The 16,051-nt window shown below is 42.5% G+C and overlaps 1 protein-coding gene across 4 annotated transcripts in view; it reads right to left on the reverse strand.

Moving 5' to 3' along the window:
* LOC111837997 (low density lipoprotein receptor adapter protein 1) overlaps nt 1-13,709 on the reverse strand; it is a 33,680-nt gene extending 19,971 nt beyond the window's left edge. For all 4 annotated transcript variants that reach the window (XR_002836782.2, XM_072702935.1, XM_023800538.2 and 1 more), the window contains exon 1: nt 13,458-13,709. Coding sequence is in view for 3 of the 4 variants with exons in the window: in XM_072702935.1 (XP_072559036.1) it covers nt 13,458-13,542 (85 nt within the window). In the remaining variant the exon portion in view is untranslated. The remainder of the gene's footprint in view (nt 1-13,457) is intronic.
* Nucleotides 13,710-16,051: the final 2,342 nt, after the last annotated feature.

The raw sequence follows: 16,051 nt of genomic DNA on the forward strand, positions 1-16,051 counted from the left end.
CTTCATAAATCAAAGCACCTTAAAGAATATTAGAACATTACCAAAGAAACAGGTGCGGATATACAGGTCAGAAACCTCCTGTTGTATTTCTTTGAAGGAAGCTGTCGTTTTAAAAAAATATTCCTCTAAAGAGGTAGGACAAGTCCAGGTAACCGTGTTGCTATCTGTGAAAACTCATTAAGAGAAATATAACAGACTCAAATCCCATGTGCACAGCTCATGACACAGATATTAACCGCAAGCAAACGTACATTTCCTGTAGATCATTAAGTCAGAAAGTTTAAAAGTTGCACTGTAATGATTTTAACACGATTTAATTCAAATGACATGATTCTACTCATTCGTTTTCTTCGCTTCAGACTTCAGACTGTGCAGCCGTGATTCAGAGAGAACCCTCTGCAGTCAGGGACAGGGACACCCGGAGGAAGCCATTATGAGAACGTACAAAAGGTCATCTCATAAAAACCCAGAGCCAGATTGAAAACCTGTTGGCAAAATCAACTACCCTACTACACACCAAAGACCACTCCCTAGACATAAATTTCTAAACATTTACAGTTCGAATTTTGTTCAACTCCATGAAGCTGTTATACAGAGTGGATCAAACTGAATAACAACCGAAAACATTGGATTTTTATGTTCAGAACTTCACTGTAAGTCTTATCCTGATGAGCTTACGTTAATAACACAGACTGGGGCCTAGCGGTTTTATCAGTAGCGGGATCTTAAAGCCTGCGTCTTGGTGAGAATCTAGGGCATGATCCGGAGCAGAAAGTAGGCCATGGACAGACTATAGGTAGGTGCGGAAGCAGCACTTCCCTGCTTCTGCTTTCCAGCAGCACCTTGTATCCCATGGTCTCTCCCAACAGGACCCGGTGAAAAATGCCGTCTGCCAAGCCCCCCCTGCCCCGGTCCCCTCCCCAGATGGCTTCCTAGTCAGAAAGTAGAACGTTTCCCTCCCCCAACCACATGCCCCCGTCACCTCTCTGGAGACAAACTGGCGTCCACGCTTGAACTTCTCCTCTCGTCGCCTCTCCCTCTGTCCAGCACCTTTATTTCTAAACTCTCTTAGGTCGAAGAAAAAAATACTTTCAAGGTGTAGAATTTTTTCCCCAAAACTTAAGGTCAGTTAAGTACCATGTTATATAGGTCAATAAATGTTTTTTGACCCTATCATTTAGTATGGTAATAATACGAGCTTTAAATGTTAACCATTTTTATAGTGCTCAGCAAACAAGGTCACAGTAAGTTTTAGTTACCCATTTCTCATAACCGATTGCCAGTCTGGAGACTATCCCAGAAAGCATAGAGCACAAGGCTGAGAACATCCTGGATGGGATGGGACTGTAACACACACACACACAATATTATAGGGACACCGGTTCACCTAACGGTGCATATTTTAATTGAGGGAGGAAACCCACCTGAACATGGAAAAAACAAGACAGATGCATGGTCAGAAACTGGCCCCACAATCCTGCGAGGGCTACCCACTGAATCACCACCTTCTCCAGTTTTAATAATCATATCCATCCATCCATCCATCCAAATTATTAAAATGTCATTGTTGGAAGGATCAACTCAGAAAGAATTTGAACCCTAAAAATTTCCACACTGTTTAATACAAATGCTTATCATTTGCTTATATAATTGGAATGTTTTGCCATCAAACTCCAAATTACGGCATTTTTACTTTAACAATTTGTCAGCAAGCTGGTGACAAAACTTTTTTTAGCAGAAGCTTTTGTCAAAAGTGACATATAAATCAGGATCAGAGATCCTGGGTCAGTCAGCATCCCTGGGGCCCCTGGAGGTGAAGGGCCTAGATCAAGCGTCCAGCTGTGATATCATTACTCTGCTGGTCCACAACCTTTCTGTCATGGGAACAGATCCCCCCACCACCACCACCACAAAGTCACGCCCCCAAAAGAAAGTGTAGATTATTGTAAGGAGCAAATTCAACATGTTGTTATTAAAGAGACCCGGCTGGAACATAAAAAAAAGAAAGGAAATCTGCGACTTATGAACAGTAACGTGCAATAAAAGCCTCAGATGATCATTTACTTTCAAGTGCCTATTTGAAATGTCTTATCAGTCTCCCTGTGACACTGCGGCGTGACTACCGGCTGCAGCGAGCTGAACTTAAACCAGGAAACGGTGGCTTTCTTTAAGGCCTGAAGGAGCTCAGATAAAATACAGCGTCCGCTGCATACAAAAGCCTCCACAGAGAGTTTCTGATAATTTCAATTACCATCTCTCTAGGCAGGAAATCACATTATTTCTCAGGTCAGTCTGTGAAGAGAGAAGTGCAAACTGAATGTGCTTAAATGTTAGTGTTTGATTATCATACGTTTCAAAACCTGCACAAATTGTCTCTCTTCCAGAATGCTAATGACAGTATTTAAATTTGCAATTCAGGATTTAACAAACGCAATAACAGCTAGCTAAAGCCATATGCATTAAACCTCCTGGTCACCATCATAACATAAAGCCCTTTGGTTTGTCAATTTCATTTCAGATTTGAAACAAGCAAGAAATACTCCCACACCAGTGATTTTTAATGTGAACTATTTTTAGGAAGATCTGCAGGAATCAACCCAGAAAATTTGAATTTCCCCAATACGACCGAGACCCCAAAAATTAAAAATATTTAATTAGATATCCGAAATATGCAAGACTTGCCAAGAGCACAGGGGCTCTGACAGGACAGGAAGAACAGACACATCTGGCCTAGATTTTAATCAGCGATGTCCGCTAATCCATCAAAAGATTTCTGTTTAGATTGCGACTAACGGTAGATTAACGCTGAGGGAGCGTCGAGAAGCATTTATTGGCCGATAAGGACAAGAATGTAACAAACACGTCCCAGGGTGTTTCGTAACAGAGAATCCCAGGTGGACAATGCATCAGCTCCCCCTCTGACGTGCGTATTTGTAATGAGGAATCCTACCCAAAAAATAGATTTCCAGGGGCTAATTACAAACCCACTTTTCCGACAGCATGTCCCGTGGACAGAGCTAAATAGAAAACACAAATACACTCACAAAGCACAGCTGAGTGACAGGGCTGAAAGTGAACTGAAATAAATGTCACCTGACTGCTACTCACATTTCCGTTTCAATTTCTAATTTATAAACTGTAAGAGGCAACAAACTGTATGAAAATTCAAAGAATTTAGAAGCGCAATAAAAATCACAGCCCAAAAATATTGTCATTATTTGTCAAATGTTTCTGGTCATTTGTCTTGCAGTAAATTCCCTACCAATGTGGTAATTCCTGCATCAATCTCTGATGTCTGTAGTACCACTGAGCATATCCCAGTGGCAGTGCATGTGTGTCCCTCTGAACAGCAGCCCAGCCAGCCGGATTGCTCTCTTTACACACGATGACGCACTGAAGGAGTGGAGCCAGTTGGATGGGTGCTGGATCTTTCACTGGTGTGTCCTTGCGAGGCACTGGGGAGGCCAGCTGAAGCCCTGCTTCTCCGAAGGCACCAGCACTGGTTCCACTACAAGGCCAGAAATTTGGAATGAGCGCCTCTCCTAGTAGATCCACCCAAGAACTGTCCTGTAGTGCAGAGAGGATAGTTTCCACTTCAGGACATAATCACAGGCTGAAATCAGACTATTTACTGCGGAATAATTCATTGTGGCACATTAAAAATGAAAAGCACCCCTCTGAGCATGAGGCCTAGTGAAGCAGATGTGAATAAATGAGCATGTGACACTGAAAGGCCTGACCATATGCTGGCCTGCGCTGAACGGTCTTCAGGAGCTGACCGTTAACGACGAACAGACAGCAACAAGAAGCTTCTTCAGGCCAATTATTCGATTCATGTCAGGTTTTTGACGGATTTCGGCATGGTCTGTGTGCAGAAATAAAAACCACCAGCCAGAAAATCCACACGCTGCCATTCAGTTTCCACATTTGGATTCATTTCATTCCTCACGACTGATTTTATTTGCACCCAAATATTCACAAAAAGGCTCTGAACCAACCTAAGAAGGACATGCACAACTCAGGGTACTTAAAGGGGGGGGGGGGTACTCATTCTTCACTTAATATAAAATGTAGCAACATAGAGATTTTTTAATTTCTTGTGGTGTAATTCCTTATTGAGGAACACCACATTCTTTTTTTACATCTGTAGGGCAAAATGTAACATTTCCTTGTACTAGTTTAAGGTCCGTAAAGCCAGTAAATTCATCTGTATTGGGGTGACTTGTTAAGTCTGCATCGTCACACCAGATGTCAGGCTATTTGCTCTCAAAGGCCGAGGTAAAAGAGAACAGGAATTAAAGGCGGATTCAGCTCGGGGAACAAAATAAAAATGTCAACTGTGTGTTAAGTCCGTAAGTGAAATCAAGGGAATATTCATTTTTGTCGCAAAGTGATTCATATTCAGAGCTGGATTTTAAGGGTTTCAAAGAACGGGCCTGATTGCATCAGGTTCCTCATTGGGGACGACAACTCAGGATTAACCAGAGGGGAGGAGAAGGAGGAGGCGGGGAAGAGGAAGAGGGGAGGAGAAGGAGGCAGGGAGGAGGTGGGGGGGGAGGTACAGTCGACACATCTCTACCTTCACCAGTACCCTTGGTGTTCTCTTTCCACACTCCAGCTTTATTTATTTTATTTTATTTTTACGTCTGTCTACTTTTATACAAATTGGTGTCAGAGGCAGAAGGGCAGAAGGGTGGTGGGGGGGCAGGGTGCCCTGCTGGGTGCCCTGCTGGGTGGGAACGCTCCGACGTGGGCTACAGTGCAGGGGAGCGAGGCTTCCTGACAGAGGTGCTCAGCAGAAACACAGTGAAGACACAATGACAGCATCTTCAAAGGGTGGGGGGGGGGCAGTAGGGAGGAGGAACGGGCTTCAAACCACGGAGAGCGCATCACATCTCACAGCCAGCTACTGGGGATATCAAACGAGGGGAGGGGGGGCTACTGAAATCAAAGCCGAACCCCTCCACCCCATCTTCACAGCAGCAAAGGAGATATCCCTGGACAGAACCTCCCCCCCCATCCCATGCCTGCCATAGCGTGCTTCTCTCAAGCCTGCTACCCTACTTTCATATCGTTATCAATTATAAATGCTCATGTTTACACCATTTTAATGCAGGGGGAAATTTCTAATGCAGGGAGGATTGTGATGACACGTAGATATACACAGTGAAATAGAGCGGAAGGGGCAAGCTATGTTTCTCTGCAAACACAGAGTGGGAAAGTTCAGGGCAAGAACAGTGAGGCAGGAGACCAGAATTAGACACTGTGCCGGCGGGCCGACCCTCTCAGAATAACCGCTCACCAGGCACCAGACAGAATGAGGGGATCGGGGAGGATTTGGGATGAGATCCCACCCAGGCTCATCCGCCCCCTGCTGGGGGAGGGCAGACGCTAACCAGGTAATCTCAGGCAGACGGTCACGCGCTAAGCCTCTCCCTTGGACCGCGTACTAGACGGGACACCAAGAGGTGTAAAAGGGTTAGGAAGTGCACACTGGAGTACTGAAATGGGAAATGTTTAAATAATGTCTTCGTGGTTCACTGCTCGCGATAACGTTAATTAGACATTTCGCTTTTTCCCGTTAAAAACATCTTCTGAAACCGCTAATTAAAGTTTTTTTTTTTTTTCCTTCTTTTTCGATTTGCCTCATTCATCGTCCGCAATGAGTAGAAAGATCTGGCAGGGAACACTTATATGCTCATTCTGCTGTTTGGGGTGGGGGGGGGAGGGTGGTTCTCATTCTCCACGGATGAAGATCACACACCACAAAGGCGTTGCCGTCCGCCATGATCACCACTTGTCTCGCTGTGGCTGAGCCGGGACAGGCCACTGCGGCGTGGAGCCCGGTCACGTCCGCAGGCTTCCTCTCCACTTCAAAAGCCCCGCCTCACTTACCGTTAGGCCCCGGGGATAAATCGGCCTCCCGTCATCTCATGTCATCTTTCAGATTGCATGCTGCTCCATAATTCATAAGACTGCAGGGTGTGGGGGGATAGCTTCACAACCACAAAGTACAGCTGAGGTTTCATACAGCCTTCATAACACAGATTCGGTGTCCTCAGGATTCACGCCGTCGCGCCGATGTGTGAATTTTAAACAGGTGAAACGCAGTGGCACAGAACTCACACATATTTAGCGGGGTGTCGGCTTTAAAATATGCGCGTTTGAATACAATATGTCAGAGATGGATGTAAACACCGCACGGCACATCGGGAAGCAGTGAATGAGGCTCGGAGCAAGACACAGATACGTCGGTCATCCCAAATGGTGTCAAGGACATCAGTCACACCTGTCGTTAAGTTTATCACTATACTTTAAGAATTCATCCATCTAAATTATCCAACAGAGGGCTGCCCCAGAACTTGGAGCCTATCCCAGTAACACAGGGCACAGGACAGGGGACACTCTGGGCAAGATGCCTATCTATTGCAGGACACACACATAGTCACACAGATTCAAGCACAATCACATGCTAAGGGAAACCAAACCACATAGTACCAGAGGATCTGGGGAAATCCCACAAGAACATGGCAAGAATATGTAATCTCTAAGTGTACGGAATAGGGTTGGGACAACGCGTCGACGTAATCGATTACGTCGACGCGTAAAATACGTCGACGTAAAAAAATCTGCGTCGATGCGTCGTCATTTTCAAAACAGACATGGCGGCAGCGGGTAGCGGCAACATGAGTGAGGCAGTCGCGGTCGACCCAAACCACTCCACCCGAACACGCAGTTCTACAGTATGGGGCTATTTTAACCGAAAACCGAAAACCACTCCAATGCATAACTACTTCATGTAATTAACATGATTGAACTCGCGCACACAGAAATGTGAGAAACAGGAACAAAATGGATTTTTTGTGAATGAAGAGCACTTTTTGCAGAAAGCAAAGTGAATGTTACATTTTGTTTAAGGACACAATTGTTGCTATTTATTTTAAATGTTTTGTTAACTTTTCCTTAATTTTATATATGTTTGCACATTTTATTTCTTGTTAAATGCTATCTCTAATATAAGATGGTACGACTACTACAACTTTATTTTGCAATTTTGTTCATTAAAAGGTCTTCAAATTAAGAAATTTGTGTTTTTCATTGATATACATAAATTAGTAAATGTGAAATTGCTATACAAGTCAAATAATGGGGAAATAATCGATAATCGAATCAAATCGAAATCGAATCGGATTGAAAAAATTAATCGTTAGATTCATCGATGCATCGAAAAATTAATCGCTAGATTCATCGATTAGGAAAATAATCGTTTTGCCCAGCCCTAGTACGGAACCTGGGGCAAAAATCAGCCCCACAAACCAGGAAGTGCACACTACATGTGTAAATAAAGGTGGCAAAATGTTATACTGACACGAAAGGGCCTTGGGGGACCTTATAGCACTTTTCCACTGGCATACAGGAACCGCCCTGTACCAGAACCATACTGCAAAGATAGACTAGTTACGGCACGGTTCCAGCTCGTTTCGGTTTTCCACTGCAGAAGGGTCGGCTTGGGAAAAGCGTTGCCGGGTTTGGACAACAACAGTGATTAGAAGTAAAGAGTCACTTTACTGTTCACATGTACCATGTTTACCATGTACTAATTTTTGCTACCACTTCTGTGAGAATCGCTGTGTTATGTTAGCATCATAAGCTAGCGGAACAAGCGTTTGCTTACAGTATGTAAATTTGCATTACGAATCCATTCTGTTCAGCTGTTCAGTACTTTTTTAAGTAAGAGGTTGAACATGTTCATGATTCGAGTTATCGGGTATGCATTAATGTATCATGATCAACGATACCTCTAATAATGAATAATACACAGAATATGACCTTTCTTCTTGCAGATGATCCATGCATATCGACGTAGAGCACTGGTTTGTCTGTGGTAGGCAGTGGAAAAGTGCCAATGGACTCACAGATGCTAAACTGGCACACCGGGGGGGGGGGACGGGGGGGGGGGGACGGACAGTCATCAAGCTCACATCTGGAGCTGTAGGATGCAGGGAAGCTGACAGCGTCCCGTAACAGGGTGAAGTAATAAATTTTATGCAAGAGAGGTAGAAAGTAAGGACGACATTCCATAAGGACCTGACAAAGAGGAAATGTGAAAGATGTTACACCTCCCCTGGTCTCAGAGTTCAGACAGGACAGAGACACATGGATGTTAGCCTCACACCCAAACAGCTGTATCACCCAGACAGAGGCCCAGCAGGGAAGTCATTACCCACACTGCTTTTCCAAGGCTTATCAAGCGATTGCAGAGTATTGCATTTGTGCTGAACTGCCGCCAAGCATTAAGGTTATTTACTGAGGACGTCTGTTTCTGTCAACATCAGTGACTCACAGGTTAAAATATCAGTAGCAGAGTCTGTTGAACCTGACAAATCGCAGAAAGGAGGCAATTAAGAGATGTTTTAGTGGGAGCTAAAAAAATGTGTGTTAAGGAAAAGTGAAACGGTATGTACCTTAAATTTTGATTTGTGGGCTGTGGGTTAGAAAGCCATTTTAAGACACATGTGTGCCATACGAAACCAATCAACTCATTTGAGTGGCTTTGTATGCCACATATTTCCAAGAGAATTTAATTCAAATTTTGACACACTAAGTAACATTACTTGCTTAAACAGCATGCATACATACTACTGGGTCTTTACTGCATACGCATCTTGTCTATGAGTTTTTCCAGAAACTACTATGAAATGCATCAATCCCCTTTAAGGATAATACACCCCATTGACGTAATAATAAATAATATCCCTAACACAATCTTAATGCTGACAATAGCTATTTAATTTCACTTAACATTTTGGTCACATGATAACACACAGCTTTACTCATTTAATATCTGGAGATTAGAGACACCATATGATAGATTAAAAAAAACAAAACAGTCCAAGGCTCATCTTGGGCTAAGATGGACTGGATAATTAGGGTCTTTATCTGGGACAGCATAAAAATGCTTGGAGCAGATCTCTCGACCTTTACAGGCTGAGTCCAGTTTCAACAGTATGTTCATGTGGCATCACTGTGTCTACAGGCATCTGCTGTGGGTTCCCATGCCAAACCACAATGTCCACTGAAAAAAGAGAAGGGTGATCTAGACACTTACTCCCTCAAGGGGCTGGTGCACAACCCTGATGATGCTACATGATCTTCTCCAGGATGTGTCAGCAATAAACAAAGATGTCATGGATCCCTCTGGGTGTCTAAAGCATTTTGTGACCCTCCTGCTTAACTTAGTCTAATAAAGTAATAGCAAAACTGGGTCTTTCTGCATTCGATGTTTCTGATACAGCAATGAGTTTAAAGTTGTGATGGTACAGGAATGGTATGAACCAAGTACAAATCCAAATATAGCAATTTTTGACATTTCATTCTTCCTGCCTCAAGTATCTTTCCAGCCTGACAGGAAAAACCTTTACCTGCAAAGCCACGATGGCGATATAGACAGTGATCGCTGGATCTGTCTGGGGTCCATCGAGAGCCTTCAGCTTGGGATATGAGGAGCTCGGGGTATTGAGAGCTGCCCATTCGGGGTATGTGGAGCTCGGGGTATTAAGAGCTGCCCACTCGGGAAATGGGGAGCTAGGGGTATCGAGAACTGCCCACTTGGGGTATGGGGAGCTCAGGGTATCGAGAGTTGCTGGCTCGGGCTACAGGGAGCTTGGGTAGCTCGGGGTATCAAGAGCCGGCCGTTTAGGGTATGGGGAGCACCCACTCGGGGTATGGGGAGCTCAGGGTATCGAGAGCCACCCACTCGGGGTATGGGGAGCTCAGGGTATCGAGAGCCACCCACTCGGGGTATGGGGAGCTCAGGGTATCGAGAGCCACCCACTCGGGGTATGGGGAGCTCACCACTGGCAGTGTCAGGTGCTCAGGATATCGGCAGGATCGGCACTCACACCACAAAAGCCCGCTAACACTGACCACCCTATGAAGTCCATCTGATAATGAGTAAAATATTTAATAAATGCATTTTAATTAGGACTGCCACGTTTGGCCAGTTATTGAGCATCTCTGTAAAAGCCTCATTTTATAAGCTATTAAGCATAATAATCCATCAATTATCCACTATTATCACAAGAACAAGCATTTGTTATATATCCCTATAATTAATCCTACATATCATCTGCACATAGATTAACATTTTGTGATTCCTGGTTATATTATAGTGATTGTTGGTAATTATTCAATACATTTTATTTTTCTAATTGGAAAATTACATATTTAAATTTGATATTTTTTATATACTTGCTTGTATTGTTGTTCCAAATGCAGTATTTCATGCTTAATTTTATTGAAAGTGCAGGATTTTTGGAGTGGAGGGATGGAGACTCTCCCAGGTAACACAGGATACAAGGGGTTGAACAATGGATGGATGGAAGAATTCATCTAATTGAACCACTAGGCTTCACAAAACAGCGGCAGAGCTAGCAGGAGCTGAAGCAGAAATGCTTATGTCACATGGGTAATTTGTCATTGTTACACAACCTGATGTACGAGTTTCATCACCTCTTTTTAAGCCATAATATTAGGGTCAGACCCCGGTCATGCATGGACACACTCCCAAGACAGAAAGGCAGAGAATGGACCATCCCCCCCAGGCCTGCTTCACTAGCAAACTGTGTGCGCGTGTTTATTTCTGTGTGCATGTGAATCTGTGTTTTGTCTCCCTGTCCGTGTGTGTTTCTGCCTGTCTGTGCGTGTGTCTGCCTGACTGTGTGTGCCTCTGTCTGTCTGTCTGCTTGTCTGTGTGTGTTTTTGTGTCTGTCTATTTGTGTGTGTATCGATGTCTGCCTGTCTGTATATGTGTGTTTCTGTGTCTGCCTGTCTGATTATGTGTGTTTCTGTGTCTGCCTGTCTGTATATGTGTGTTTCTGTGTCTGCCTGTCTGTATATGTGTGTTTCTGTGTCTGCCTGTCTGTATATGTGTGTTTCCATGTCTGCCTGTCTGCATGCCTGTGTCTGTCTGTCTGTCTGTCTGTGTTTGTTTCTGTGTCTGCCTGTCTATTTGTGTATGGATGTTTGCCTGTCTGTGCGCCTATGTCTGCCTGTCTGCTTGTATGTGTGCGTTTCTGTGTTTATGTCTGCCTGTCTCTGTCTGCCTGTCTCTGTCTGCCTCTGTCTGCCTGTCTCTGTCTGCCTGTCTCTGTCTGCCTGTCTCTGTCTGCCTGTCTCTGTCTGCCTGTCTCTGTCTGTGTGCTCTGGTATGCGTACTTCTCTCCCTAACCATGTATAGGTGCCTTTGGGTAAAATGCCTCCCCATAAACCAACCTTGTGGAAACACCCCCTTGAAGTATAATGATCTTTTTCAAGTACCATGCATATGTGTGTGAGTGTGTGCATATCCAAATACACAGAAGAGCTTCGCCCAAAAGGGCTGACATCCCATTTCAATTCTATTCCTGCTTTCTTTGCAAGAACAAGCTAATAGAAACCTACAGTCTGGACAAAGGCAACACGCTATTTGTTAAAACTGGACATGTTGCAGTTCCAAATGCACCTGTGAAAAATCCTTAGGTGTAAACTCTTATTTTACACAGTATTGCAAAATTCATATTTTAAATCAGTGGAATATTAACAAATATTCACAAAATAATTTAAATAGGTGCTAAAAATGTGCCGACCCTCTAAGTAATATCATATAAAGCTATACATACAAATGTAATGCTGACCGATTTACATTACCATATGCAAATTGTGCTTATCTGCGTTAAAAATATAACTGAGAAGTTTGGGCTGTAAATCCGAGCCCTTAGTCCAGTTAGCTCAGTAGTCTATCCGGGACAAAAGCATCCTGTATACTCGGCCTGGCTGCCGTCTATTCATCTATTGGGTCCATAATTCTGTGCGTAATTCACGTTAACATTACGCGTTAGTCCCACAGACGTCTTATTCCGCCACCCTGCTAACCAGCGATTATCAGTGATGAAAAAGGGAACTTGACCATGGTAAAAAAAAAAAGCCAAACTACGGCACGGGTTTTCCCTTTAATATTAACGTTAAAAGTTCCATCGGAAGAATAATACATAAACAATTAAAGCCACATGGCAGAATATAGGCCTATGCGATTTACCTCTTGGGAAATTTGATTTTACAGTCGAATTAGTGGCGTAATCATCAGGAATTTCCCGGCTATTCCATTCCAGATTGAATATTGATATTCTGATAGCAAGAAAAAAAATGATTATAATTACAACCAATATATACTCAGATATAGTCCAAGATTTTCAGAAAAAGAACGGGAATATTGCCTCAAAACTATTTTGATGCGCAAATTAAATGCGTAACATGAAACTGCCTGTGCATTGAATATGTGCAAATATTGAATAGAGTGAGATTAGTTTTGTTTTCATCCAATGATTCATTTTACACATCGTACGCAGAATTCTAACGTGGATCTACTTCTTCCGTATGGATTATCCCTATAACCCACATCAGTTAACTAGATTCAGTTATACATCGGATGAATTTAGGCCTATCTTAAGATGATTTTTACAAATGTAAATGCTTTGAAGTATCACTATATGTTACTAGAACTGTTTACTATGACAGTACTATATGTCTACTTAAACAGCATGAGTAACATGAAAGCCTTAAAATCATTAATAAAGAAAATGATTATAGGACAAGCGAACAGCAGGTAGATGATAGATAGATAGATAGATGATAGATAGATAGATAGATAGATAGATAGATAGATAGATAGAATAATGTTGCATCTGTTCACCTTAATTTCTCACGAGGTTAAACCCAAGCTATATTTCCATCTCCTATAGTTGGCTAGAAATTAAAAAGGCTTGAAATTTTTTTCCCAGAGCTTAAGAATCACAGTAAAAAACAAGGGATAATATTCAGCGCACACGTGCTTTGTAAACTGGATGCTTTAGTGATATACTGTAGATTAACTGGGAGTTGAGTGGTAGCCTATGTAGTGCAATTCAATTCAAGTTTAAACACTGTGTGGGAAAACTGCGTTATTATATGACAAGGAAAAACGTAATTTCAAACTTCACCATGACAACTATGTGTTAAAACGGCACTTAAATTAAATAGCAGTGTATAGTCTGTGTTGCGTAATAAAAAGATGTCTAATAAAAGACCTTGAATATTACTGTACTTATTCAATTCCATTGACATTCGCTTGTTGAACGACATTAAATTGATTCGCTTTAGGACCCAGGAATTTGAGAAATACGGGGCAAGTCGATTTCACACCGCAAATGTGCCTCTTCTGAGGCTTTTGCTTTCAAAACACTCAAACTAAGATAAATAAGCGCATGATTCTTGCCATTAAAACTAACGTCAGTATTGAACATAATGAAAAAAATACATTTCAAGGCAGTAATAGAGAGGCATAAATGAACCCATCTTCGTCGTTTCACATCTTCAGCGGCAGTAAATATACCGTTACTGATTAAAACATGTTTGGGGGAAAATAAAAATGCATGACTCACTTTCGTGTTTGGAGGTTCCCCATGTGTGCCTCGGCACCCCGGGGCTCTTGATGATCGCTCTTCCGGCCGATTTAAGAGCATCCATGGTGGGATGGCCGCCAGGTGGGAGACGCGCCTCTGAATCGCCCGTCAAGTGTAAATGATGCGCCGTGCAGCGCAGCCGACGCTGGGGTGAAACACTCGCTATCTGCCCCTAATACGGTTCCCATAAAAAATGAGGTGCAGGAGTCAGCCTTAACCATTTCCTTTCGGAATGGGAGTGCCCGGCTCCGGGGGCACCAGCTCCTCCAATCAAATCCTGATCCGTGCCGTGACGTAACTTAATCATATAATGACGATTTTACGACAACAAAACATTTTAAAGTGAGTATAATGCAGACACTTGTTGTTAAGTGATACGTGAATTAAAATATCTGGCATAAGGAGATCTATAATCGCCCACCGTCTAGGGGGCAGTCAGAGACTTTTGACGTTTCTCCTAGTAGGCCTAATTAAATTCTATCACTACAACAATCACCATAACATATTACCCGACCTACATACTATTCCTCGCTACTATGGGTTCTAGATAATACATGATATTATATTTAAAGACCTTTTCATAGGATTCAATAGGTGGAATAATTAAGCTTTAGGAACGAAGACTTCTTTAAATAACTCAAAAATGAAAATCTGACTTGCTTAGTTTGTGCACAATGAATTGGAACACATATGAGACTATTACTCTAGATTCACACAAGTAGTTATTTTACTTATGAGTTGAAGTAGAAATGTTCCATTTATAAATATGACATTTTAATATATGAGTAACTTTTGAATATTCATGCTTTTTATTTTTTTCATTCAGCAAACTATATGATAGATGTGGCTCACTGGTTAACACTGTAGTCTCCTGGTTTTTCAGACTGAAATTTCTGTCTGTGTGTGATTATTGCATTTTCTCTCTGCATTTGTGTGGGTTTCCTCATGCAGCCTGAAATCATGTTTAGGTCAATTTTTTCCAAACCGGTCCTTGGGGACCCCAGACTGTCCACATTTCTGTTCCTTCTGTCTGGGGGTCCCCAAGGACCCAGTTGTGAAACACTGGTTTAGATGAATTGAGGTCCCTAGTGTATGATTATGTGCCCAATGGCGACTGGTAGCTCACCCATGCCTTGTATCCGTAATGCTTTCTGGGACAACCGCCACACTCACTGAAAGCATGGATAGGAGAAGCAGTTTGTAAATCAATAGATCCAATATAGTCAGTGGCGCTTTTTATCACCACTCAAAGCATGTGTTTGTGTGGGGTCTCCAAGGTTTGCGAGCTCCAGACTAATATTTAATAAATGTGTTCTTTATTTTGGAGATACTGAAGCAGCATGCTCTGCTAACCAGCTAAGTAGCTACGATCCTCCAACTCTACTCACTACTTATTTATTTAGTTTTTGACACATCTGACGAGGGGTAAGGGGCCTAAGGTGACTTTTTGGGGCCCCAAAACAACAAACCTGCCCCTGAATGTAGCATACAAAACGACCTATCCAGTGTGAGTATCTGAGTGTTTGTAATTATTACACAAACAATTTGAAAAATGCCAAAAAGCATGTTAAAGACCAGGTTTCATTTAATTTACAGTCATACACAGAGTCATGTGTTTCAGTTATACTGAAAACTCTGGTCAATATGCAATAACATCTAAGTTTATGTTGATAATGTTGGTTCTTTAACATAACCTATCCATTTCATGCTATCTATAACTAGTATATAACATCAGTTTTATCCCTCTTCTAACTGCTTATTCTGAAAGCTAATTCTCTATTTCTATTACACTTACTAATTAAGTTCTTGAGTTCAGTCTAGGTTTGTTATTGGAGCTTAATCATATGTGTAGTCACAATCATTTTATGATGAGTATTGGCTCTCCATGCATACACAATCACACAGCCTGGCTGCTACCGCAGGAAATCAATAAACTCGATGTTTTACAGAGTACAGACTCGTGGGGAAGAAGGGGCCACTCAAAGCTCAGTGCTGCAGTGTGTTATTCTGCATGTCATTCACTTCACTCAGTTTTTGTGCGAAGAGTTTGACTCTTAGGTGTTTTAAGACCAGTGACCGGGGATGTAAGATCAGCTTGATTTCAAATAAAAACACGATAGCATTCTTCATGATGGTCAGAAATATATTTATGCTCTTTTAAATTATTACATTTAGACACATGGTCAAGTTCCCTTTGGTGTGAATTTCCTTCTCAACGTCAGGTAATATGGTGGTTAAGGAGATGGGCATGTAAACTGAAGATTTCTAGAAGGGCCATTGGTAGAATATTTCTGCCAGATATATAAAGAACAAATTTGCAATGAACAGGCATCCTGCCCAAGGTGTCCCCCTGCCTTGTGCCCTGTGCTTCCTGGGATCGGCTCTCTGTGACCCTGTGCTGGATCAGTGGTTTGAAGATGGATGGACTGATATGCATCAGCTGGTAGAACCGCAAGCCACTCTGAATAAAAACATCAATTGACCAAAGAAACAAAGCAGTAATACCAGTTCAGGAAAGTCAGGGACTCTCTGTGGTGTCAATGTGCATATAAGGGGGACTGACATCCTATCCA

Source organism: Paramormyrops kingsleyae, chromosome 19 (genome assembly GCF_048594095.1).
Source record: "Paramormyrops kingsleyae isolate MSU_618 chromosome 19, PKINGS_0.4, whole genome shotgun sequence".
NCBI lineage: Eukaryota > Metazoa > Chordata > Actinopteri > Osteoglossiformes > Mormyridae > Paramormyrops > Paramormyrops kingsleyae.